General features: G+C 57.9%; 1 protein-coding gene across 1 annotated transcript in view; it reads left to right on the forward strand.

Annotated features, from left to right (window-relative positions):
* The first annotated feature begins 412 nt into the window (after positions 1-412).
* The window catches only part of LOC119108835 (uncharacterized), a 36723-nt gene continuing 10496 nt past the window's right edge, over positions 413-26639 (forward strand). Inside the window, exons 1-4 of the mRNA XM_037232378.1 lie at positions 413-795; positions 18759-18938; positions 19419-19602; positions 24909-24959. Of these exons, the coding sequence (XP_037088273.1) occupies positions 487-795; positions 18759-18938; positions 19419-19602; positions 24909-24959 (724 nt within the window). The 5' untranslated portion in view covers positions 413-486. The remainder of the gene's footprint in view (positions 796-18758; positions 18939-19418; positions 19603-24908; positions 24960-26639) is intronic.

The following is a 26639-nucleotide window of genomic DNA, read 5'->3' on the forward strand; positions in this document are numbered from 1 at the left end:
AAATCAGCTCATGGTTTGCTCCAACGCGTTTTTTTTGCACGTCAGGTGTTGCGGCAGTTTTACCGATTTCACAAGGTTCGATAATGTTGTTAACTAACTAGACGTTACATAAATTGCTCTGTAATTTGCCCATCCCACTAACTCCGTCTACGTCTCACCTCACGGTTGTGCCGTGCCGTGGTCCGAGCGGTCACGTAGCGCAGTTTTCTGCGGGCCGCCCGTCCGTCACACGTCTCAGCCGGCTCCCCCCCCCCTTCCCCTCCCCTTCCCCCAGCAGCGGCAGGTGACGCTCTGACCCTGCCGCCGCCTCGTCGGCTGGGCCGGGAAGAGGAGGGGAGGCCGGCACGTGGCAGGCCGCGCCAGTGCGCTCATGCGCCGCAGGTGGGCCGTCGGCGCGCGCCACTCGGTCGTCAGCCGCGCCGCCGCAGTGAGCGCACGAGCGCCGGACGACCGCCACGCGCGGCACACATCGGCCCAGACGCCACCATGGCCGACCGGCGTATCCCCTTCCTGGGCTTCGGCGGCGGCGGCGGCGGCGATTACGAGCACGCGTTCGAGCTGCGCCCTCAGCACGTGCCCGTGCAGAGCCGCCACTTCGCGCCGGGCACTTACGACGCGTCTCGAGCCAGGTCTCGCCAGCGGTCGACGCGTGAGCTGGAGCGGTCGCGCCGCTGGCAGAGCAGGCTGGGCAGCGGGGCGGCGCAGGAGGAGAGTGACCTATCGTCCACCATGAGCAGCGGCGTCGGCCCGCTTGACTGGAGACTGGCCGACTCCCAGCACCGGCTGACCGGAGAGGTGGGTCCACAGCCGTCCAGAGCGGCCGAGCGCCACGGCTCGCAGCGGCGGCACGCCCCGTTACCATGGATACAAAAACTTGGTTTCAGTGCGGCATTCCAAATGCATTGACAGCCAGTAAGGGCTGGAGAAAAGAGTACCGGGTGAGAAGCATAGTGACAGATCTTTAATCATCGTTTCTGTCACTCACGCCGGCTGGCTAGTCCGGGGAGCATATTTGCTTTCAACTGAAAATCGGAGGCAGTGTTTAACTTTCAAGCGAGACCGTTGGGTGAAGTATGCCCGGAACGTGGAACGGTGAGAACGCCGTTTTTAAAATTAGCTCGTTCCCTGCATTTTAAAGGCGCTATTGTCAAGTTTGACGAAAAATGGGAGCAGGGCAATACGCCATTCCCCCCACCCCCGATTATTATGCTGTTGTCATTCGCATAGATTGAGTCACGTTTGCACACTAACCTAGCAGGTACTACGGGAAATTGAAATCGATGGGAACTGAGGAACTCGTGGTTACAGGAACTCGGTGCGAGCCTTAAAGAATAGGCGTTAAATTTGTGCTCTAGCAATACCGATAAAGTGGCGTTGTTCCGGCTGCTTCCAATCCCCCTAAATTTCTTGGACATGCCGGTATACTCGCAGACCCCTAGCTGGAATGTCTCACGGTCATAGACGACCAAGCGTACGTGGCTCGGTGGTAGGCTACCCAGCACGAGAGAAGCCCTGCCGTGTCGAGGATGCTTGCACAGGTGTCTCTCTATAGGCTCGTCACGGCCGTAGTTGACTTGGTTACATGGGAGGCTGAAACATACGATCTGGATGTTTGGCTTGCAAACCGCAAACAAGCATAACTTGAATGGGCTGCTCAAATATTCGCCGTGTTCCTAACACACTTTTTTGAGGACCCACTTGTTCGAATCCATGCGCGGTCATGGCTTATCTGCAGTGCCCATTGGCCGGGGCCGGTCTGGCCCCAGCCCTCTTGATGTAGTGCCCTGCCCGGGCTGCCCAGAGCCCCTTGGTGTCGTGCCCTGCCCGGCCTGCCCGGAGCCCCCTTGGTGCAGTGCCGTGCCCGCACTGTCAGACCGCGTGCGCAGCGCCAGGCTTGGCAGACTTGTCCCACCACGGACCGTAAGTTTCCCACGAGCATTTCACTCCGTTTCTCGCTGTGTGGAAATCGGGACCGCTAAAAGGCACACGCGCGTGGAAAACGCTTGACACGCTGGGGTCCAGGCTTTCCATCCGCAGTTGCTGGTTAGTGGGCACAGTCCCGTTCGCTGTTCCTGGATGCGTGTGTACGTCCCGCCTGTCTCCTACGGTGCAGGGCCTTGTGCATCCCGCAAAGTAGCCCTGGCACGGTTCACGTGTTCTGTTCTCACCCGTTCCGATAACCCCTGCAACTGGACTGCTCGCGGCGCGGGGGCCCCGGCGCCACGCCACATTCTCCACCGCTCCGGGCAGAAGGGCACGGCCAACTCTCGCCCAGCGACACCAGACGTCATTCCGAGGTGATTGCTAACGATGAAGGACGTGTGCTTAAAAACATGGGTTAATGCCTTCGCAATCACCATGCTGCATCTAGAATGATGCGTGGACATCTCAGCTTGGAGAATACCACTATAGACTGTTCCAAAGAGCCCCACGATCTTTCTGCCCTCGCAAAGCCACCCACGTCGATCGGGTGCCCTCAGCCCCGCCACGTGTCCGTGAAACGGCTACATTTCAGGCTGCCAATCGGCGGCTCTGTGGCCCTCGGCACAAACAGTCATACATTTCTTATGGGATACGACGACAGGCTCGCCCCGCCCCGCCGCCGCCCGCCGCACGCGCGTACGTATTGATTTATCGAGTGCGACGTGGTCCAAGCCACAGTCCGGCCCTCGGTAATGCCTCTCCCGAGAACCGACGCTGTGTACGCACGAACCGACGCCGGGGCGTGGCGTCTCGTTTGCACCGCTTGGTATGGATTAGCCTAGCGGGTCCGCACTCTGGTAATAAGGGATGTTGGCATTTACTGTTAAACGTCGGCCGATGCTAACATCGGTCATATATCATCCACGCCGAGAGCTTTGGCTGACATTCATGCCGAATGCGTGCATTGCTTTTACGGGGATGTTGCAGCCAAACCGACACGTGAGATTAAAAATTGTCGCGACTAAAGCTCTGGCCAGCTGTCACCCTGCCTACCAGTGTTGGAGGTTAGCAATAGCAAACGGCACGCTGACTTGCACGCCGAATCACAGGGTTTGATCGACCAGGGTGGTGTGAACACGTACTTTTCCTGGAATGTTTAATTTTCAACGTTAATGAGAAGACTTCCATACTGCTTGATATCAGCTCACAATCTCTCCGCGGCCGCACGCGAACCTCGACGGGCAGGGCGGAGTGTTGGCCATGTACGCGACAGCAGTGCTGTCGGTCGTACACTCTAGACGAACGGATTTCATCTCCGGGTATCATTAGCACTGTTCTGCCACGTCCTTCCTGCTCCGGCCTGCCTTTTGAGGAACCTTTTTGTTCCAGGCTTGGTCCTGTACGCCCACGTCCGGATCCTGCTTCTGTCCTTTCCAGTCCCTCACACGACTACTAACTTAGCACGTTATCAGTGTAAAGCCCTCTCGTCGCTTTTTTGACGTCAGTGTCTCCGGCACGTCTTCCAGTCTCGAGACCTTTCCATCCTCTGCTGACCTCGCCGTGTCCATGCTCAGGATAGCTGGCCCCGTCCACCGCTGTCCAGCCCTACCACAAACTGACCCTATCCTGCCTCTGCCCAGAGTCTCGTCAGTCTGGCCTGGCCTAGCGCTGCCCGAGCCTTCTCCAGCCCGGCCCCCGCCCGGCGCCGACACTTGGGCCCGCCCAGCTCGGGACCCGCTGCCCGAGCTGCCCGCGTGGCACGCGCGCCTGGCGCCTCGTGCGATTAGTTCAGCCTACTGAGACGGCCGGCTGGCGGGCCGCGCCGGGCGCGCGCCGGCGGTGCACCTGCGCCCGCCGGAAGTGCGACCCCGCGCCGCCCGAGCGTTCCCCCCTCCCCCCCGCCGAAGAGAGGGGGGGGGGACGCCGGATGTGTAGCCAGCAGCCGCCTGGGCGCGGTGTGTACCGTGTCCAATCGGCGCATTAATAGGGCCGGCTGGGCACGAGAGCTCGGCACGGGCTGGCGTTTCTAAGCCGGGCGTGATTGTGGAGTGCTCTGGGCACCAGAGCTCGGCACGGGCTGGCGTTTCCAAGCCGGGCGTGACTGTGGGGTGCTCTGGGCACCAGAGCTCGGCACGGGCTGGCGTTTCTAAGCCGGGCGTGATTGTGGAGTGCTCTGGGCACCAGAGCTCGGCACGGGCTGGCGTTTCTAAGCCGGGCGTGACTGTGGAGTGCTCTGAGCACGAGAGCTCGGCACGGGCTGGCGTTTCTAAGCCGGGCGTGACTGTGGGGTGCTCTGAGCACGAGAGCTCGGAGCGGGCTGGCGTTTCCAAGCCGGGCGTGATTGTGGGGTGCTCTGGTCTCCGCTAACGGTAGGCCGTTCGGTTCAGCTCCCCGAGCGTCACGCGCGGTGAGCCATGCTTTGCAGTGGGCGGCGGAGATCGTGCGTCTCACGCCAACGATTCATGGGCGCCTTACTGCTTTGAAATAAAGAAAAATGCACGATGGGCGACGAATGGGAGATTAAGCAGTGTAACTGTGTTTTTAGTGTACGTCGCATGCGTGGTGTACTTCCTGATTTCCGCGGCATAATCGTGTACACAGCGCTGGCGCCTTCTATGCACGTCGCGCATTTGTGAAAGAGCGGCGGGGGCCCTTCTTAACAGCCGGCTGAGTTTCTGCTGAACAGCCGCGCCAATCTGCAAGGTATTGTCTTGTCTCTATTGGTACCGATATCGAACGAGCCAATTTCTGAAATACTGGAGACATTACAACTGCTCCCATGCTCTTAGCACCCAATTGAATATTCAGAAATTTTGGTACTGGTCTAAATGAATCTCTTTAGTTTGCTAACAGCTCTGTATGCTTGCAATGATGCCTACGATGATAATATGCAATAATGACCAAAAGTCATGTTCTTCTGCCTACAAGGTCGCCAAAACTGGTGCTCACTGTCACAAACATCATCGGCACTCAACATTATAGTGGTTCTAGCAATTCGAGAGTGACTGTGCGCATAGTGGTTAATCATGGCACGTACCACGGATTCGGGAAACACGAGACGTTGTTACCAACCATTTCCGAGAGGACGGTAACATTTAAGACCGCTGAAAACTTAAAGTCAGCAACCAGCCTAGCCGTGTTGGTAAGGCAGCGTTTGACCACAGCTACATTACTCAGCCTTCGTTTCTAGTGTTCAGTTCAACCAGGTCATTTTTCGGGTAAATTATCTATAGATATCAGCATGTACACACTGGTCAGGCGCTCGGCTGAGCGCGATCGTGTGTTAAAAACGGTTTCTATTTGCAAATCGTCGCTCGACTTAAATCGCCGGCACCTTCCACTGCAGTTAGTTGGCTGCGCATTAGTGTGCCTTACGTAGGGCTCGTGACATGTATTCACATGGGTGGCTCGCGCCGTGCCTCGCATTTTGTCATCCATATAGCATAAGTCCGTTAATATATGAACACAAATTCAGCAAACTCACCACGTGGGCGTACATCGCCCCCGCCAAGGTCGACATTGGCAGCCCCAAGCAGATGGCATTGCCGGTAAATCCGCCACGGTGCGGCTGGCAGGCCGGCAGTGCCGGATACCTGATGGCTGTGTCACGCGCAGCTGTCACGTACAGCTGATGAATCGGAGGTGGGCATTATTAGTCAATTGCCCAAACAGGTGAACCGTGCGCGGCATTGGCGGGCGGTAGCATGGTAGCCGGCTTTGACCTGAGGCATGACTGTGGTTGGCGCGTGCCAGACGGTCGGACTACACTGCATGAGTTGAGACAACCAGACAGGACATCCCGCGTGGGCCCGACCACATCGTACACATCGAAGGTGACAACACATAGATGATGCCGGCCCGTTTGTAGGCACCCAAGCTGTTGTTTTAGACATTGGCTTGCAGAGGTGACGAATTTATAAGTTATCTTCTGATACAGCCGACAGTATCAAGGCATGATATGTCGACATAACTGAATAGAGACAGCCCGTGACGTCCTTTTTGATAATATTGAAGGGAATGACCTAACTTTGGGGCATATTTCAAAAACATGCTCCAATGAAACTTCAAGAGTAGCTTCCTCTAACAATAGCATTAGGTGGCGCCACTGCAGCACCGGCAAGACATATTAAGAATGTCAATTTTAATCGTTTTCGAGTCCAAATTACGCTGTCAACGCTTTGTTGCAGCACTAGGCTTCTTCCCCACATTCGCAACCACCGTTGTCATGACAACGACCGTGCGTACCTCTGCTTGTCCGAATAAAAAGCGTTTGTGATTTGTTCAGCGGGCGAGGACCGGTTACCGAGAAGTTGTTTGGTTAAAGCTGGAACCAGTGCGTCACATGGATCATGTGATACTCATGGTTCCGAAGTCAAAGTGCGCCTGGAAAAGAGTCACTGTGGTGAGCACCACAGGGAAGACATCAAAGCCAGAGGACAACGTCTCTTCGAATTCGCGAGATTGTAGTTTCATGATCGCATATACCTTTGTCTAAGCAGTGTTTTGAGATTTCGTAGCATTTATCACACAACACTTTGGCGCATTAGTGTGTTCCAAACATTACAGGGAACACTCGTTGGAAAAAGCAAGGCAAATGGAATGAACTGCTTTCATAATGGGAAGCAGGGAGTCGAATGAGATTCTCCCGCAGGGTCAGCTACTTCAAATAAAATTTATGTGTTGTTCAGGACTATTTTGAGAAAACTAGCTTTTCTTATTAAATCGTACGTGTCTGACGTGACAATAAAAGAAATGCACAAAAAGTGGGATGCTTCCTTTAAACAGCCACTAAAAGTGTCTCGTCGCGGAGGCGAGCCGCATTTTCCAGCAGCGCCTCGAGCCGCTTGGCTGGCTGACTGGCTGGCGGTCACTGGAGCTTTGGTTGCGCCACGGCGCGTCCCTGCGCTGGGCTCCTGCGTCTCGACACGGAAAGGCTCAGTTGCCCACATCTTGCGGTTGGCTGACGCTGGTCCGGTTTCTCCGGCCACACCGTGAGAGACTTTCGGTGCGCGGCCGGCGCCGGCAGCTTTTCGCGACGGAAGGACGCCATTACCACCGCCGACGCTGGTACGGTGCCCCACTGGCTGCGTTCGCAAAGAAAAAGACACAACTCTGTACAGGTGTTTCGGTTTGTTCACCGGCGTGCACGACATTCCCAACGATGTCAAGATCTGGTGACGGCGCATGCCCAATCACTGCATTGGGCCTAAAATTGCATTAGCCAATAGCCAGCCCCCCAACGAAAGCTTTCATCCATTCCGATTTCACTGTCTGCTGCTGACATGTTTTTGGACGCACCACCAGGCATCAGTCAAGACAAAAACTGAAAGCCGCACTGTACCGATGTAATCTGGAATTATGTCATGGATTAAACGGTTAGTGAAGTCTAGATGTTTTTACTTAGCCAACGATTTGACGATACGGCATACGTATCGTTCAAGGGTGATGAGCGTGTTTAATGCTGCTCCATTGCTCTACATGGGTGTGTTCAAGGGAATGGGAGAACGTAGTGCATCCCCTTGCAGAATCTTTGACTCTATTTTGTATGCTTTCAGGAAATTTTAGCCCCTTTCCATGCCTTCTCGTGGTGGATAGGGTGTGTGACGTTTCCTTCAGAAATTGTGTTGCGCCTGCGCAGACATCCTGCACACGTTCCTGTTCCCCTGTAACGTTGGTTTTGTGATGATGGTCGTCACCAAGCTTAGGCTGTTGCGTGCGCCCCATTTCCAAACGACCCCAGTAATAGTACCAGCTCAGCTGATTATTCGACCATCGTTTTAAAGCCAAATTAATGCGAGTGCGTCTTGGAACCTGACGAGCAGCTCAGCCAGACATCCGCCAGCCGTCGACGTTAGGCCCTGCTGAGCTCGACCACACGTCCGTCAGCCGTGGACGTTAAGCCCTGCTGAGCTCGACCACACGTCCGTCAGCCGTCGACGTTAGGCCCTGCTGAGCTCGGCCACACGCCTGTCAGCCGTCGACGTTAGGCCCCGCTGAGCTCGGCCACACGCCTGTCAGCCGTCGACGTTAGGTCCTGCTGAGCTCGGCCACACGCCTGTCAGCCGTCGACGTTAGGTTCTGCTAAGCTCGGTCAGGAGCTCTGCGGCAATCAGCGCGTTGCCTCGCAAACAAAACACGGAAGGAGCATGAGTCTGGTACTATATCCGGCTTGGCAAACAGAACGACACACTGCCATGGTCGCTGGTAGGATGTTTGCACGTAAACCAACTGCTCGGTGAGCGCCTACATAAGATAACATTTTGCTGTTAACTCACTCTAAGAGTATGCTCCACATTTGAAGATATCGCGACAAGCAATTGATACAATAAAATAACATCACTTGCAATAAGTTGTTTATTCGAAGCGTAAAAGAAGACCACAGGCAACGCAGCTTACCATTTAGTAAATATGATTCTTAATACGTCTTCGCTTGATTGGGTAATGGAACGTCGTTATGACGTCAGAGACGCTTCCAGCCTGGCCGTGTCGGTATTGTCACTGTAGCGGACGGGCTGACTCATTTGTCGTGCTCTAAATTTTTGGAAGGTGGGGATGTTTTCAGGTACGTGTTTGCTGAACCCAAATTTCGTCATGTGCTCGTGATTCGGTCCTTTCTTGTGGCGTTCTTGTGCATTTGTGCGTGATTTTATATGGTTTACTCCTGCTCGCATACTCGGTTATGGCGCTGTTCTTAAGTTATCCGATTTCCAGTCTTTATTTCCGCCGCAACTCGTACCAACAAATTTCTGTATCATTTAGCATAAAACGTGGTTTGTGTTCAAAACTTGCACTCAGTGCATTAAATTAGTTAATGGCCGGCTTACTTAAGGGGTGCCGGTAGTGTAGTGGTTAGCGCGTCTGCGTTGGCTACTGCGCGTCTGAGAAACCAGAGGTACGGGGTTCGATTCCCCGCGGTGCCCACCCTTCCTGCCAGGATGAGAGGCGGGCGACGCCATATAGCCTCAGCAGCTGAGTGCGTCGTAAGGTCCCAATCACACACAATGGCCAACTTACGCCACTGATGCCACAAATTGTGCTAATGTACGCCAGACACGACTAATTCGATGGTCACAATTTCTTGACCTTGAGCACTACATGGCCAATGAGGTGGCGGTATTCGCGTGACGCTTCTATGGTATCATACATGTTTGGGTGACACTGAAATTGGCTGCACAAAATAGCCTGCGCAAGTTCGCGGACGTCAAGCTCAGAAACAGCGCGGTTTGAAGTCTAAAATGTCATGGCTGTGAACCACGCTGAATGATCCTCAAAATGGATACCTCAGTTCAAAACCCAACACAAATGTGGAACACTCCTTTGGATCTTAAATCAGCTAGGATCCTAAATCAGCCCTATTGGCGTGTATCATAAATGCGTGAAAACGTCCCTGAGGAAATTCAGATATTTCCCATCATTCGCCCCATCGCCTGCTTCGTTCGGTGCTCTGGATCCTCGAGACCTTCACTACTTCGCAAGGTTCGACACGTCACATCACTGGTTAGGCGAGACTTCAAGCCGCTGCTGCTGCCTCGCCTACACAAACGCCAGCAGGACCCCCGTGCGGCAGGGCGTGGTGCCCACTGCGACCCTCTGCGACCTCTCGTGGCTGTCAGGTGGGATGTGGGGCGGGGCGAGCTGGCCGCGATACAGCCGTTCTTCTGACTGATCCCCTTTTCCGCGGGCCGTCACGACGGGGCTTTTAAAGACGCTGACGGAACATGCGAGGCTCCTTAGTACGCACGATGTACGCTGACTGCCACTAATCTCCCACTATAAACATCATCGAAACTTCCCTCCTGGTATTGTTTCACTAAGGGACTAAAATGAAGCTTCTGTTTATCTTGTGTGCTGGCTTTTAAGTACCAGTAGAGGTGCAGACAGCGTTTCTTCTCAGACCCCATTCAGAAGCCTGGCGAGCGGGGACTGGCAGCCCGGCCGACCGACTGCACAGTCCGCACACTCAGCTCACGGCACTCGGTCACGGTGGCCACGGATGGTGGCGGCCCAGCCAGGCCCGCCGCGGTCCGACGGAGCCGCTAGACGCCGTCCGCTTCCCCCGTCGCCGCTGTCCGCCTCCTTCTGCCGTGACCAAGTGGGTGGTCTGCCTCAGTCTGTCGGGGATGAGTGAGTGGTCTGAGTCAGTCTGCCGGGATGAGAGGGTGGTCTGTCCCGGTCTGCCGGGGATGAGTGGGTGGTCTGTCCCGGTCTGCCGGGAATCAGTGGGTGGTCTGACTCAGTCTGCCGGGATGAGTGGGTGGTCTGGCTCACTTTGCCGGGATGAGTGGGTGGTCTGCCTCAGTCTGTCGGGGATCAGTGGGTGGTCTGCCTCAGTCTGTCGGGGATCAGTGGGTGGTCTGACTCAGTCTGCCGGGATGAGTGAGTGGTCCGTTCCGGTCTGCCGCGAATCAGTGGGTGGTCTGACTTAGTCTGCCGGGGATGAGTGGGTGGTCTGTCCGGTCTACCGGGGATCAGTGGGTGACTTGACTCAGTCTGCCGGGTTGGGTGGGTGCTCCAGTCTGCAGAGCACAGGGCAGATCGACCTCTGAGTCACGGAGCACTCAGACTTTACCCGCAGTTTAGTCTTCCGGCCCAGTATCCGGTCAGTTTCACCATTTTAGTCTTCTTTGGCCGACCGAGGGCATGTTATCCTTCACCAGGCGCGAGCAACGTCTCATTCTGTTTGCAGAATAGTCTCCAGGGCACAGGACGGCTCTCGGTCACATCCTTCTTTGACATGGGCAGAGACTGTAAGAATTCCAAGGCCGTCTCCCAAGTCCAAAGCTGTGTATTAATTTCACAACGGTTTTCGATTTTACACAACATTGTTAAACCAGTTCTTCACTTTCGGCAATGCCCTTCAACTGCAGACCTGGAGTTATTCGGCCCCAGCGTCGCAATTTCATAGAAATCTGATCCTCAGACCCGGAGCAGTTTGTCGGTCCCAATCCTAAAGCAATTTGTCTGCTCCAATCCCCGATCAGTCGTTCGTTCCAGTCCCGAGAAGTTTGCGGCCACAGTCCCAAAGCAGTTTATCAGCCTCAGTCCCAGATCAGTCTGACGGTCTTAGTCCCAGTGCAGTCTCTTGACTCAGGTTCATGCCTGTCAGTCGACTCCAGTCCCAGGTCAGTCTCTCGACCTCAGCTCCAGACCAGTCTCTCGATCTCAGTCCCTGACCAGTCTCTCAGTCCCAGTCTCAGACCAGTCTGGTCGGTCTCAGTCTCAGACCAGTCTCTCGGTCTCGGTTCGAGACCAGTCTGTCGCCATCAGTCTCACACCAGTTTCTGTCCCCAATCTCAGAGCAGTCTTCGGACCCCGGGCCCGATCAGTGTTTCCACCTCCGCCCGAGACCAGTCTACCGGTCCCAGTGCCAGGGCAGTCGCGGCAGAACAGTCAGGGCGGTCTGCCGTGACCGAACACGTCTCTCACGCCGGCGGAAGAGCGACCCGCGCCGCCGCCGACCCGTCTCGGCTCACCACCCGTGATAGGCCATCCGGGACGGCCGCTCAACCAATCAGCAGCCAGCAGCCGCGGCCAGGTGCGCGTCGGCTCGCCGGCCCGACCGGCCGCCGCCGCCGCCACCTGTCCCGGCGGACGAGGCGAAGGCCGAGTTAAATGCCGCCGTCTTCCTCCCACCGCCGGAAGGGAAGAGCTGCAATTATCGGCCGGCTGTAATTGGGCGCGCCTCTTCAGTGATTTTCTGATGACAAATCACGATGTTGCGGCGGCGAGCGCGGTGACAGCGGAACCAGGTGCGGAGGTTTTGAGGGATAAGGCAGAGGGGAATGTAGAGTTATGCCGGGCACATGGCGGAGGTGGGACGAAGGAGGAAAGGGTACCACAAATGTCAACTGTCCTTATCCCCGAAACTATGCATACAGTACATTAACTCAGTGTGATGGCTTTGGAAGTGGAAGCAGAACAAAAATAGCCTGCCACTTTTTTATTGCTTTGAGTTTCTTAGTTTCTGGTCATGAGACCTCCCTCAATGGATGAAATTGAAGGCAGCTCAGTACCGGAAAAGACGTGGCATTTGGAGCGCGTTATATTCCCAGCCATTCATTCTCCTTACAAAGGTGTGCCTTGTGAAATCATGCTGATTGTGCATTGATCATAAATGATGAATAAATCGTTGTGTTGTGCGATCTAATTTGCACGCCTTGTTGCGCATTACGAAAACCAGGGGCTTTGTTACTATCTAGTCCACGCATTCATGATTTCTCTATTTCATAATTTTTCGTGACCGCTGATTATCATCCGTCTAGGCATTTAGACAAGTGATTCGTAACAGACAATGCAAGTGCCATAATTCAGGACGGTTGTGTTTTCCCGGAGCCGACTGCTGGCAGCCTTCCTTCTACGAGTCAGGAAACACGTATCTCGGTTCTTTGCCGCTCTTAACAGCATGGCCAATAATATCACGTGTTTGCGAAACCGACGGTACGTAGTTAACCGGACTCTACGTTGCGTAAGTGTGCAATGCCGCTAAGGCCAAACTGGCGATAACACATGCAGATTTGGCTAGCAAGGCCGTTACAACGACAATGTTACATTCAGTGAAAATATGATAAAAATATCTACTTTAAGAATATTTGTTACTCAAAGCCCAGCACCAAAGTTGGAGCTAGCCTGGAGGCATGATACACTTGCATCAATTGCCCAATGATCGTTAACAGATTGCCCGTCGTCATCTCTCGTCGTTCAGCGTTATGAGCCGCTTCAAATCATTGTACGGAATTTTGTTCCTAAGCGTGTGCCCAGCTAGATGTTCAGGCAAAACTGCAGCCGACTCGCACATACGAGACCAAAAAAAAAAAAACACGTGCTGAGCAAGGGATCGAACATTATAGGAAATACAAACGTTATGTTAGAAATCTGCGATCACCATTTGATTGCGCCCGCCAAATGGAATAATGATAAACGTCCCGCGGAATACACGAGCAATCCCCGAGGCGAGAGGAGCGGGCAGATGACCTCTGTTGGCGAGTGGTGCCTCGATAGCGGCGCCGTACGGCTGGCCCTGCGGCGCTGACCGCCAAACGGCGTCGAGTCCTCCCCTATGGCACCTGCTCAGTTTTGCCCAGCGCGGTCACACCAGCATTGAATTGAGGGACGGCGCGGTCGCAAAAAGGCCGGGCGGGGAGCGGCTGCCGGCGCCTCCGCCGCCCTCCCCCGCAGCTTCCGGCGGCCGGGCGGGCCGGGCCGGAGCCGGCGCCGGAAGCCGGGCGGCCCAGTCAGCCGCGCGAGCCGGCCGAGACAGGGGTGCGCGCCGCGGCGCTGCCAGCTGAGACACGCGCGAGCGAGCGACCGCTGCCGGCGCCTCCCGGCCGCAGAGACTTCCGGCTCCGGACCAGAGGTGCTGAGAGCCAGCATGCATGGAGCGCTACATGGTAAGTGGGCTCAGCCCAGTCCGGCTGGGGAGGGGGCTGGACTGCGTGTGTCCCGCACGGACGCGCCGTGTGCTGTGGTACTCTTCGGAGGGCGGAAGCAGGCCTCTGCTGGAGGAGGTTTCCAAGCTGGGAGGCCAAGCCGTAGCTGCTCTGAGAAATTCTCTCGGAAGCACACGGTAAGGGGGGGGGGTGGAGTCCCGACGGTAGACAATGAACTGATTGGTCCCAGCAGATCGCACTGGTGGGATGAGTGAGCTGGCACGTCTTGAGAGGACTCGTTGGAGGCGAGTACGACATGAGCGTGGCCGTTAGCAAAACGTTACCCTGATTCACGCCCTGAGGGGCGCTTCTATGAACACCTCTCGGGTTTCGGATGGTCTGCGGCTACGCTACAGCATTGTATGACCAGACAATACAGCAGCCGTTTACCCCGAACGCCTACCAGCTCACGCCTGCAGCCCAGCCGGCCAGTCGACCGGCGGCGGGCGGTGCAGATGCCCGTCGGCCGACCGACGGGCGGTGTAGCAGATACCCGTCGGCCGACCAGCGGCGGGCGGTGTAGCAGCTATACGCCGATCGACCAGCGGCGGGTGGTGTAGCAACTCAGATGCCCGCAGGGCGGTGTAGCAGCTATACGCCGATCGACCGGCGGCGGGCGATGAAGCATATCAGATGCCCGCCGGGCGGTGTAGCAGATCAGATGCCCGCAGGGCGGTGTAGCAGATACCCGCCGCCGCGGCGCGGACGGCGCGGCGGTGTGCGCGGCCTGACTGCTGCCGGCGGTGGTGTTGCACCGCGTGCTGTTTGTTGCAGTCCGTTCAGCCATTACCCAGCGGGCAGCGCCCCGACGCGAACGTCCGTGACGGGACTGTCGTAATGGCCGGCTGCAGCCGGGCGTGTAGTACGGCGCCGCTCAAGGGAGGCAACAGGCAGTGTTTTCTGAGTTCGGTCACTGGTTAAGCAGAGCCGAATGGAGGGGGTTTCACCGCAAGCGCAATTGACGATGGTTTCTTACGCTGGCTCACAACCGTGCTTGGGTTGTAGTCTGTAATGTCGTTGCGTGGTTTGCGGTGTGGTTTTCGTTGAAGGATTCCTTCCTCCCAGTCATCGTTTCGCGATGCCCACGTCCCACAGGTAAAACCGTTGTGGATTTTCCGTCAGTAATCACACACGATGTTCAAAGGCCATCCCACATGTCAGCTGATAAATTTTATGGTCGTGCTTGAAAATCACGTACTTCTCCATGCATACCCTCGTTTACAAGTGACCAATATCTTAAGGCGTGGGCCGGTTGGCGGTGTGCGTCGATTGGCTTATTGAATTAGGGGGGCGGGGAAAGCAAAGCGAGAACATTCTCGTCCCCTTATCAAGTTTTCACGAGCATTGATATTCATGTGATTAAATGTCGACAGCAAACAGAAAAGATTTGCACTCATAAGTGGCACGAACAGGCGATGATGTTATGTTCCATGAAAGAAATTTCGGACACCGCTGCGCGCCATATGTTTTCGAGTGAAAAAGTTGAGACGTCTCCCGGTGTCATTAAGAAATCCTGTGCACACCCCGGCGTTTAATTGCTACTGCAGATAACGTGTCGCAGCGTCTGTGGCAAATTCATGTTGACCTAAATGGTCTTGCTGCTTTCGAAGGTGCTGATTTCCATAAACATTTGCACCTGTCCACGATGAGGGTACATCGCCCAGCCAGCCCGGTCCGCTCCGCTCTCCAGCTGGTCAGGTTACGACGCGACCTTGTTGCTGAGCAGGCCGACCTCCGCCGTACATTCCTGACCCCTGGCGACCCCGACCGGCGTCCTCTGAGTGACGTCACACGGCCGGCCCCTGACGTCACGGCGTTGCACGGCGGCGTCGCCCGTGCCCGTGGGAGCGGAACCGACGCCGTGGCCGCGCGCCGCCGTGAGGGCGGACACGCGAGGCTGTGCGGCGGCGACGGCGGCGGCGCGGGCGGGGTAACGGTGAGCGGCCGCGGCGTGCTGGCTGTGCACGCCGTGGCCGCCGCCCCGCCGCACCACCGCCCAGCCGGAAGTTGCCGGCTTCCGGTCGCGGGTTGCCCCGGTGCGTAGTGCCGGGCCGGAACGCACAATCCGGCAGTGTGAGTGTCGCGCGGCGGCGCCGGCGCACCGCACGCGGCGGCGCGGCGTACGTGGCGCGCTCGGCCGTGGGGCGTCCCCGCAAGGTCGACCCTGCTGAGTCACGGTCCTTCGCGTCCGGACGTGCCGGCGGAGGACGCGGCACGCCGGACCGGACGTGCGGCGGGGCGCCCCCTGCAGCCGTCAGCGCCACACGATCCAACTCGGATGCGTGGAGGGAAGGATTGATCCTGGTCTGAACTTGCGGGCTCAGTGTAATGGGACACACTATGCTGTGCCATGTGAGCATTGGTCTCCTCCGAGGCTGTCATGATCCAGCAACAGCTCAGCGATATCCGCGGGTCGGTTCTGTCTCACCGCGCCGGTTTTGCGCTACGCGTTCCTTCTTCCAACTCGTTCATTAATCACGAGCGTCGCCCAGTTTCTCGTCTCATGGACACGCCATTATCGGCAGCCCAACTCTCTGCGGGCGTCTGGCTGCCAGAGTGAGGCCGACCGCCGGGCGGCGGCGTTACCCTGAGAACTGGGCCGGCCCGTTCACGGGCGGCGATCGGCGCGGCCGCGGCGAAACTGGCGCGGCCGCGCCGGTAATGGCGCGCCGGCGGCGGCCGCGCCGCGGGCGAGCTGGCCCAGTTTGGAGCCGGTGCGGCGCGCTCGCGACAGGCGCGACACAAAAAGCTGGCCCGCGAGTGCGTTGACGTGCCGTGCCGTGCCGTGCCATGCCGTGCCGGACGGGCGACAGACGGCGGCCGCGGAGCAGGCGGCGCCGGCCCGGTCTGGGCCGGCGACGGACACGCTCCAGTGGAGCGCCGGCGACGGCCGGAGGCACGACTCGTGCGCCTGCGCTCATGTTAAGCTGCCATGTACTGCACTTCAGACTGGCTCCGTCCGGGCCACGGCCCACGCACGTGGTCGAATATATGATGTAAGTCCCAGGGCCACATACAACGATCGAAGCCATTTGCGAATGCTGGGCTGCTTACCGTTTGGTATGTAGTGTTGTTTTTGTGGCAGTCACACGTCAGCGCGCTTCCCGGCGTGCTGGTCCATGGCGCTGGTTCCAGCTGTGTAGCGGCTCCCCATAAAGCACCTTGAAATGGGAAAGGCCAGCAGGAACAGAGGGCGCTGCCGCTTTCTACTTTCGAAAACTGCGTCTTGCGGTTTTTCGCTTGTGACTTTATCTGAAAAGGAAGTCGTCACGGCCGTTACATCCAATCGACCACAATCAAATCATCCTCAACTCGTGGCTGCCACGCGACCGGCGAATGGGCCCGGTATCCGCTCGGGAGCCGGCCAGACGACCGTCACGGCCTGGGGGACATCGAGTGCAACGAATGACCGACGTCTTGCATTCCTGGACACTGCATAATCATACATCACCAGCCAGTTACCTATATTAAGATGTATTACTACCCAAACATTTATCTGAATCGCACCATGTGCATTATCATGCTTAGCATTTTGTCATGTATTCCTCGGAGTAAAGATCACGTTGAGCACACTGGAGATAATGTTCATGAAGCGTTTAAGGGACGGGTTCCGCTGCCGTCCCCTGGCGGCTCCTGTCCCACGCACCTCCCTAATGAAGCTGACCGGCTGTGGCGGACGGATTGAAGGCTGGAAATACCTCCGAAGAAAGGCTGCTTTGCCAGACGAGCCCCAGCTGCGCACGAGGGTGGAGCCGGTCCGGCCCTGGCGTCAGAGGGGTGGATTGAAGCGCCATAAATAGAGAGGGTGCGGCGGGCCGGCGGGCGGCTGCCGCCAGCAGGAGACGCCCGTATCCGGTATGTCACACGGTGCGAGGAGAAGGGGGGGCGACGCACCGCCCCTGGGGTCACGGCCACCGCCGGGGGCGGTCGATTCACAGAGCCGACCCTATCACACGGACGCTGCAGAAGTCACGTGTTAATGGCCGTGGCAGCGTCACAGGCTTAGTGGGACCCACGCGGTCGATGCTTTGTCGATCGGTGCTGCCGCGAGATTCTCTTCGATTTGGGCTTACGTCGCGCATTGGCTGGTGGAGTCCCAGTCATCCAGACTTCAAGGCTGAAGCCTAAGTCATTCGGATGCCGCTTTTCTAGGCTTCCTGGGGTACTGAGATTGCATAGGAACAGAGAACCATTGTCACATTTCCAAGGTCTCTGTCCTGGATGCCAAACATCTCTCCACCTTCGACTTTTGCCTGGAATCAGAACTTAACAGCCGCAAAAGCACCGCAAACGTCGTCTGGGCCGTTTGCAGTCGCCAGCAAAGCGGCGCAATCTAACCGAGTCTCGTGTTTGGGCTCCGCTGTAACCTTGTCTATCTCAGCCGCGCCGGAAAGCCAAAAAACGGCGGCAGCGATAGCATCTCAACGAAGGAAACCCTGCAGCCGCCGTGCGACCTGCAGCCGTGTGAACAGCCTGGAACATGACGTCTCTGCACTAGATCGGAACGATTGCTCGAGACAGTCCTGGCGTCAGTGTGCCGGGTGTGGGTGTGCCGGGGACCCCGCCCCCCCCCCCCTTCCTATATCGCCGCCGTTGGAAGACTGCGAGGCGGGCGGCGTGTGTCACGCGGTCTCTCGCAGGCGCGTGGTGACGTCACACAGAGCGGCAAAGGCCCAAACCAGCTTTGAAGCCAGCTCTTTCCGTGACGCCAGTCGTCATGAAAAACGGCGGCCTTCCCTGTGTCTTGGCTCACGGCCGCCCACGCAAGTTCACTCCCTTCGAGGGTCGCCACGTGCATACGTGCGGCGCAGCGCATGGCCACCTGCGCCGCGAATATTTCCGCTCGCCAGGAAAGCGCCGGACGTCTAACGGGCGGGAGCGGCGACCTGGGCCGACCCTTCCGCTGCGGCGCCGGCGGTGACAACATCTTGACGCCGCCCGCGCTGCGGACAATGGGCGCCGGCCTTATCTGGCAGCCCGGCGGCCTGGTCTGACACGACCGAGCGTCGCGCGCGGCCCGGCCGCCCCGCCAACCGCACTGAGCGGCCGGCCCTGCACCTGCACCAGGTCACGCGATAGGCGTCGGCCCGCTACGGCCCGCCGGCGCCGGATTTCCGTCCGAAGTTGAATGAAATTTGGCGTCTTGAGCGGCGCAAGATCCGCGTGTCCGTGTGTCTCAGAGCCCAGTTTTCGCTTGCGTCTGGCCCGTAGCACAGAGTGTCACGACCCCTGGCTGAGAAACGATGCGCCGCAGCCGACCGGCTTAGTACGTCCTGGTCTTAGATCGTAGTCTCGACGTCAGCTGGCGGATTGATTTACTTGCATGCCACGGCTTCATACATGGTTCGTATCGGTGCATTCCGCGGGGTTTGGACCGCATCCCAATCTGACGCGCCTCTCCGTTCACAGGTGGATAACATGGCGTACGTGCACCCAACCGAGTGGTCGGACGACCGGCTGACGCTGTACCCGCAGCTGACCTCGACCCCGCTGAGCAGAGCCGAACCCCAGACGCCGTACCCGGCGGCGCCGGGCGGCGCGGCGGCGCCCCCTGGCGGCCGCTCCCAGTACCCCCTGCCCTCGGACGCCGTGCCGACCGGCCGCGGCACGCTGCGCGCCTCCGCGCTGCACGTGCAGGGCCTCGGGGGCCAGCGGCCACCACCCGAGCACGTGTACCAGTATCCGACGCACGGCCGGCCGCGAGAGCGTAGCCTCGACCACGGCAACGTGTTTCGAGGCGCGCGCGGCCCGGCCGCCACCCCGCGCTCGTCGATCGCCACGCCCGCCTCGGCCGCATCGGCCGGCACCGGCAGCGCCGACGCCAGCTGCGAGTCCAGCTACATCTCCAACGACAGCTTCGAGGCGCGGCCGGCGCCGGCGGCGCCGCTGGTCGGCAAACGCGGCATCCCGTCCATCTCGAGCGGCATCCCCACCATGGGCACGTCGACGATGCACGGCCGGTACCTGCCGCCGGGCGGCGGCGGCTCGCTCGGCCCGGCCGCGGGTCGGTACCTGCCGCCGGCCGCGCTCGGCGCCCACTACATCCCCGGCGTGCACGGCGCCGAGAAGCTGCCGCACGCCGGCTGCGGCAAGGAGGTGGCCTTCCGGCTGAAGCAGAGTCCGATGGCGGCGGTGTGGAGGAAGCTGCAGGACCAGGGCGGGGGCCGGCGCCGCTCCGGCCTGCTGCTCTGCCTGCTGCTCTTCTGCATCGGGCTGCTTATCGGCGCCGTCAGCGTGGTACTCTACCTGACAGGTGAGCCGTCAGCGTGGTACTCTACCTGACAGGTGAGCCGTCAGCGTGGTACTCTACCTGACAGGTGAGCGGTGAGCCGTCAGCGTGGTACTCTATCTGACAGGTGAGCCGTCAGTGTGGTACTCTACCTGACAGGTGAGCGGTGAGCCGTCAGCGTGGTACTCTACCTGACAGGTGAGCCGTCAGCGTGGTACTCTACCTGACAGGTGAGCCGTCAGCGTGGTACTCTACCTGACAGGTGAGCCGTCAGTGTGGTACTCTACCTGACAGGTGAGCCGTCAGCGTGGTACTCTACCTGACAGGTGAGCGGAAGTGTGGTGCTCTGTCTGTCACATGATGAGAAGTGTGTGATGCCTCACGTGACAGGAGCGGCGAAGTGCATGGCGCCGCGCTCAGCGGGCGATTCGTGGTTCAGCTCTGCTGGGCAGGTGATGCGTTGCGTTACTCTAGCTGGTAGGTGAGTCAGCGGGCCGTTCAGACGGGTGACTCAGTAAGACGGCCATGGTGGGAAAAGATTATTGAAAACCGCAATGCACCTGGAAAAAGCACGCTTTGTCGGCACCCACTTCGGCCACTTTCTTTGTTGTCCACGCCTGCGGTTTGGCACTAGCGACCGGGCCGTACAGCGCCTTCGTCGGCATTCGTGCGCCACCGGCCCCGGCTCGCGGCACTGCGGCGCGTGGCACGGCTACCCACCGCCGCGCCAGCCGCCGGTAGCGCCGCCGGCAGCGCCGCCGGCCTTACTGGCAGCGTTTTATCGCCGCGTGATGCACGGGCAGGACGCGTGTGCGCTGGCGGCGAGGAACTGCAGCGGAACTACTCGCCGACCGAGCACGCCGCCACGCGCCGGTGCCTTCCGCACTGGACCGGACCGGACCGGACCGAACCGAACCGAACCGAACCGGACCGGACCGGACCGGACCGGACCGGACCGGACCGGACCGGACCGGACCGGCGGCTGTCGGTCGAGGACAGTCGGGTCGCTGGTGGGGAGGGTACCGGCGCCGGGCGAGCGCCTGGGAAAGGTGGGGGTCTGGTGGTGACGGGGGAGGGTGGGAAGGCGCTGCGGATGGCCCCCTGCGGCCGAGGTCGTGCTGGGTGCGGCTCTGGCGGTGCCGAAGCTGTCGGCGGCGGGGACTGATACGATCTGGGCCCTGGCGGTCCGGCCGTGGGAGGCGCCACCGACGGCTCGTGGGGGCGCGGCACAGGTGCCGACCAAACTTATGGGGCAGTTTGTAATGAGTTATCTGGGACCGGCGTGCTGCGGTCATGTAAAAATGTGATCAGTCACTCACGATATCGTCGATCGCTTTCAGCCCGTGCAGGCACTGGTGAGGTACAGCTGTTGCTAGTCAGGCTCATGCAGTGTAAACTGGTTATAGGAATTCGCGTGCCTATATTGGCCTGGATACAGGCCGACAGTGTTACAACACATGAGTGGGCAGCGTTCACAGGCTAAATCGGCGCCATTTGTGGCAGAGTTTCATCCCTCGGCCGGACGCGTGATATACGGGCGCATGAATCGTGACTTGGGTAGACCTCGCCGGGACGTTTTTGCAAGCTCGTGGTTGAGAAGTGCCACCGGGACAAATGTTTGAAGCTGCATGAGTGCGTGAATATAACCCTTCCTTTGAGACCTGGCAGCACTTGATTCGTCGTTTTGTGCTACCTAAAGGCGCCAACATATTGAAGATGTTAGCTGTGACTTCACCTAATGTAGGCAGCGTTAGCCCACAATTCACTGAGTTGCGAACCGCTGATGCCACTCATTTAGCGGGTAGATACACAGCTGCTGATCTCATGCGTGACACTGTCCTCCCCTGAGTGACACTGTCCTCCCCTGAGTGACACTGTCCTCCCCTGAGTGACACTGTCCTCCCCTGAGTGACACTGTCCTCCTCTGAGTGACACTGTCCTCCTCTGAGTGACACTGTCGTCACTGCTCCGCCGAGAGCCTCGGAATATAAGCGTACAGTAGTCAACTATCGCGACGAGACCAGCACTCGTGCTTGGCGGCTTGAACAGCTTTCAAGGTTTTAATTATACGCTCATTGGCAACGTTGTATTTGAAGATGGCGCTTGCATTTAGCCAATAAAAGGACTTGAAGTCCTCATAGAAAAAGATGGTAGCAGTAACCTTATTCCTCGAAAAAAAACAAAAGGATGGAGATGTAGATGGGTTGAGATGGGTTATACCCATCCATATCTCCATTATTCTGTTTTCCGAATTATAAGGCTAGTTTTACCGTCTTGTCTATGTGGATGATCTTATAATGTTCCTCGTAAATGCACTTAACAGATGACGTAGACTTGAAATTCTCAATAACGCGGATGCCGAAACATTGCGGACAAATCATTTCTTGCGCGTGTCGCAACGCCAGCAGTGTGCGTCAAAGATAGCGGGAAGTGAGCCGGCTGGTTCTCGGAAGCCGGTGTATACCTCAACACCGGCCATTCAGTTTGACGACCTAGCTATAGCGGGCCAGTTCTCAGCAAGCGCAACTCACAACAACGAGGCGGCGAACTGTGTCCGAGTATTGGGTAGAACAACTGAAGGCTATTGAACGGGGCAGAACCTGGTGCACTGTCAGTAAGGGGATCAATAAATCGAACCAATTAATCGCCGAGTATTTGAAAGGAATGGCGCTATTGTCTCACAATGTCATATATATATATATATATATATATATATATATATATATATATATATGGACAAGTCTCCCTCACTTCACGATGTGCAATGTAAATCTTGTGTTCTTAAAAATCCTTTGGCTGTCACATCTTCGACGCTGACATGACAGCAGTCGACTGTTCTTTGTTTTCTTAAAAGGTTCTTTCTACATGCTATTTGAAAGTACCGCTATAACCCATTGGAATTAAAATGGCCATGGCGCAAAATGGACCAACACATTAAACTATAGACGGACATGTGCCTAGAGTTCAACGGTGGATCTAGGATCCCATAGGATAGCATGTTTATGGGATCCTGAGATCTTTCGAGTGACTCCAGGCACTTGTCTCGTCATGGGTATATCATGATGATCGATTTAATAATCAAGTCTTTTGGCAATTGACCACATTTTTCGGCAATTTACGGAAGAACCCTACCTTTACAAATACACTCGTAAGCCGAAGTGTTTTTTACTTTTTCTCTGTTTGTCATGCTACAATTCCAACTCAAGATGAAAGACAAGCATGTCGAACGTCACGGGTGACTTGAATGGCTCGCAAAATTACCATTGTATTTGCATATGTTTTATTTGGCTGTCTGATGTGCCAACTACAATGGCATACAACCGACTAAAAGGGCCGAAAAGCCCCATTATTTGTATGCTGCCATTACTGCAATGAAACATGGGAACGCAAGCTTTCCAGGCGCTATGGATCGTTGATTTAATCGTCATAATTATGGCGTGTTTCAATCTCGTGATTGTGCATGACGCCTATAAATCACGTATGGCAACAGCAGGGGAGGGGGGGGGGAGGCGCAGTAGAGCACAACCGATTCAGGGTGGTTGCTCTGCCTGTAGGAAGCCCCGACCGAGCGCTTTGCGGCCACTGAGGTCTCCGGTCCGCTCCCACCGGCCCGGCTGTACTGGGGCGGTGTCGGAGCGGTGCGTGCCCCGACAGAGTGGCCGGCCGCTGTGGCTCCGCGTGCCCCCCCCCCCCTCCCCCTCTCCTCCCCCTCTCCAACCCGCACCGCGGCCGTCACGGGGACAGGGCTGCGGCTGACGCTGCGTCGAGCCCGTCAAAACCGCGCCAGACCGAAATAGACCACGCGCGCCCGCGCCCGACGGCCGCCCCCGCCGTGTCCGCGGCTCGGTGCCCGCCGCGCTGAATAACGCGTTCGTAAACAGAACCGAGCCCTTTATTGAATGCTAACGACCCCATAATGGATGGCGAGCGGCTCGGAATGCGCTTCGCGCTCCACTCGGTAATCGCATGCGATCGGTGCTTACCCGAGTTACGCCGCGACTCCGCGTGATTCTCTGCCGCGTTGGCATGGTAACACGCCAGCGGGGATGCGCTGAATGTCGGCAGCAGTTGACGACGCGTCGCCCCTGGATGTCGTGCGGCATACCAGAGCCGGTAAGCCGCGCGGATCTTCCAGTTAGACCGGTACGCCGCCGTGGGGACGGCTGGTTTCCGAGCGCATGGCCCGATTTCCGACAGGTGATGGGCAGGAGCGGTCGTTTGTCAGAGCGGTCAGGAGCCGTTTTGAGGCTGGTGCACGGCCGCTTTTGCGATCTTAAGGTAAAACCGGATGCGGCAAGCTGCGCGCGAGCGGCACGTGGTCCAGACACGGGTGGAGAGATCACTGAGGGAAATCTTACCGAAGCCACCCCTCGGAGGTCTTTCATCGCGAGCCGGCTCTCCTGCGGCAGTCATCCGGGAGTACGTCAGGAAGACGAACGCGATGGAGCGGGCGCCCGGGAGCGGTGCCTCGCTGGGTGACGGCTGCGGCAGGCGTCACCGCCGCTCAGTGCCGCCCGGTGCCGTCCTGCCCCGAGACAAAGCCGCGCTCGGCCGTCAGCCCGACTCTCCCGGTCCGACAAAAACGCGTCCAGTTCTGCATGGCCGCCCACTGCGGACACCAGATTACAGGGCACGCGACGCGCCCGGCGCCCGTGCCGGCGCGGGCCGTGATGGAGTCGGACGGACGTGACGGCGCGGCCGCACCGGCTGCCCGCTGTCCAGCTCGGACGCCGTGGTCAGAGGGACCTGCGGGGAGACTCGGTCCGGGTGCTGGGTGTCATGTGCACTCGAGATCAGCTGAGCTAAGCCGTGGGGTGGGGGGCTGCGCAGCAAGGAAGGAAACAGGGCGCGGGTTGGCTGGTCATTAGCACATGTGGTATTAATCGAAATGGGCGTGGAATCACCTTGATGACCAGTTCGTTCTTAAAGCTCGTTCGTTCCAGTGTAAATAACGTCCTCATTCATATGATGATGGTAAGGAAAATCCCAGATACTGTAAATGAAATAATGATCCGAACAAAGTGCCCAAGTGCTTTGTCCTGCTGCAGCCATCGAAAGGTAACGCAGAGCAGTGAATCAACGCCGTTTCTTCACGTCTAGGACTTTAAACTCTCCTTGCGATGTGTTCTGTATCGAGTGTGCCATCTAACTCAGTACAGCGTCGTCCATTCCATGCAAACTGCTTGCCGCGCATAGAGCGTTGGCGGAGTGGTTTGCCCGCTACACCTTGCCATGCCTGGCCGTGCCGTGCCGTGCTGTGCCGTGCCGTGCGTGCCGTGCCGTGCCGCGCCGCGTCGCTCTGCCCTGATCGGCTCGTCTAACTGTTGCAGTGGCGCCGGACATCCGGCGAGGCGGCGCCGTTCCGGCCGACGACCAGACCGGTACGTCCCCCCCCCCGCCGCCGCCCCTGACGCCCCGGCGCGAGGCAGGTGCGGGCCGGGCTCGGCTGGGTGCGATAATTCGCCCTGTCCTGTTTGCCCGGCGCCATTCAGCCGAGAGAGCCCACGCTTTCCCCGACACGCTGTGTTCCGTGACGTTCATTGGCACTGGAGAGAGATATCACGATACTAACGGCAGGCGGAGGTGTCGCAACGCCGCCCATCAACCGAGCAGGCACCGGTCTCCTGTCGGCCCGCGACAGCGCTCATCAAAAGCGCTGTCGCAGGGTCACCAAGGGTCCTGCGGAACGACTACATCTGGAGGTGACAGAAAAACACCAACTGAAACACCTGGCAAATAACTATCGCTGATGGCTGTGTCATTTGCACGCTATTCTTCGCTGTCTGGCTCGCTGAATGATTCATGTAGGGCAGCACACTTATGGATGATGATAACAGGAACTTAACAACAGTCGACACTGACCTACGACGTTAACAATGCCAATAACATGAACAACAGTCTACACTGACCTACGACTTAAATGATGCCAATAACATCAACAACAGTCGACACTGACCTTCAACTTTTCAGGCAGTTTCCTCGTTATCAGTTGCTCTCCTTATCTGGATTTATTCCGGCTTGTCAACACCCCGCTGTGGCTGCCGTTGCAGCTGAGCGGCAAACACTGTTGCCAGCACGCGGCCATTAGCGCCTCTCGTAACGAGCCGAGGACGGCCGACGTGTCACTGTCACACACCTGGCCCGGACGGGGACAGTCGGTCCGCCACGCTCTGTGCCAGTGTGTCTGTGTGCCGGTGGGGCTCGGCCGGCCGGCAGCCGGACGCTCCCGCCGGACGCACCGGACGCCGGCCGGGGCTGGGGCCGGGGCCGGGGCCGGGCGGAAGCGCGGCTCTCCTGAGCTCTGAGAGCGCCAGGCGACGGCGTCGTCTCCTGCCACGGCGTGGAGGTCATCTCACTGGATATCAGAAAAAGGGTGACGGACACGGCGGTGCGTAGTTCGTCAAGCTGATGACTGTTAATGCCTGCAGTTTTGGCGGTCTCGGCTCAGTGAGACGTGACTGTGATATCGCTTCTATTGGCACGACCGCGACGGAGTCGTGAGGCCTTCACCAGTTACCCTGGCCGTGTGGGAATGAGCCAAATCTTCTGCACGTCCGTGCGGGTGTCACGGATATCTCGGAAATGTCACGGCTATCCGATTAAACTGGTAGTGACCAATGATCGCTCACAACTACAGACCCGAAATAGAGCTTATCGGCTTCCCTAATGCTTGCGATATTCAAGGATTGACGTGCTGAGATTGACATCTGTTATGCCGTCCTATCTTCTCCAATGCGGCGGACATCACATTTTCTATGAAAACTTGAGCTGTCATGAGTTGGTTGGGATGGATCTCTGCCCTGAGGCCTGCATCTTAGCCAATAGCTTTTCGTCTTTGTCCTTGTGACATCTTGACTTCGCATAGGGTTCTGAATTACGGCGCCGGTAATGCCCCACGGAATCTGACTTCCAATGGCTTCCACACTTTGACGCCCGCTGTCTCGTCGGCGGTCTGGCCAGACCATGCAGACGACTCTATCCGTCCCCCGCCTCCGTCCGCGACCGCGGCAAGCTCGTGACTCCAGCACGGCTTTTTCCGAGTCGGCCGGTGGACCGTGACT

The sequence above is a fragment of the Pollicipes pollicipes genome, unplaced genomic scaffold (genome assembly GCF_011947565.3).
Source record: "Pollicipes pollicipes isolate AB1234 unplaced genomic scaffold, Ppol_2.1 Scaffold_678;HRSCAF=775_pilon_pilon_pilon, whole genome shotgun sequence".
In the NCBI taxonomy this organism is placed as follows: Eukaryota; Metazoa; Arthropoda; class Thecostraca; order Pollicipedomorpha; family Pollicipedidae; genus Pollicipes; species Pollicipes pollicipes.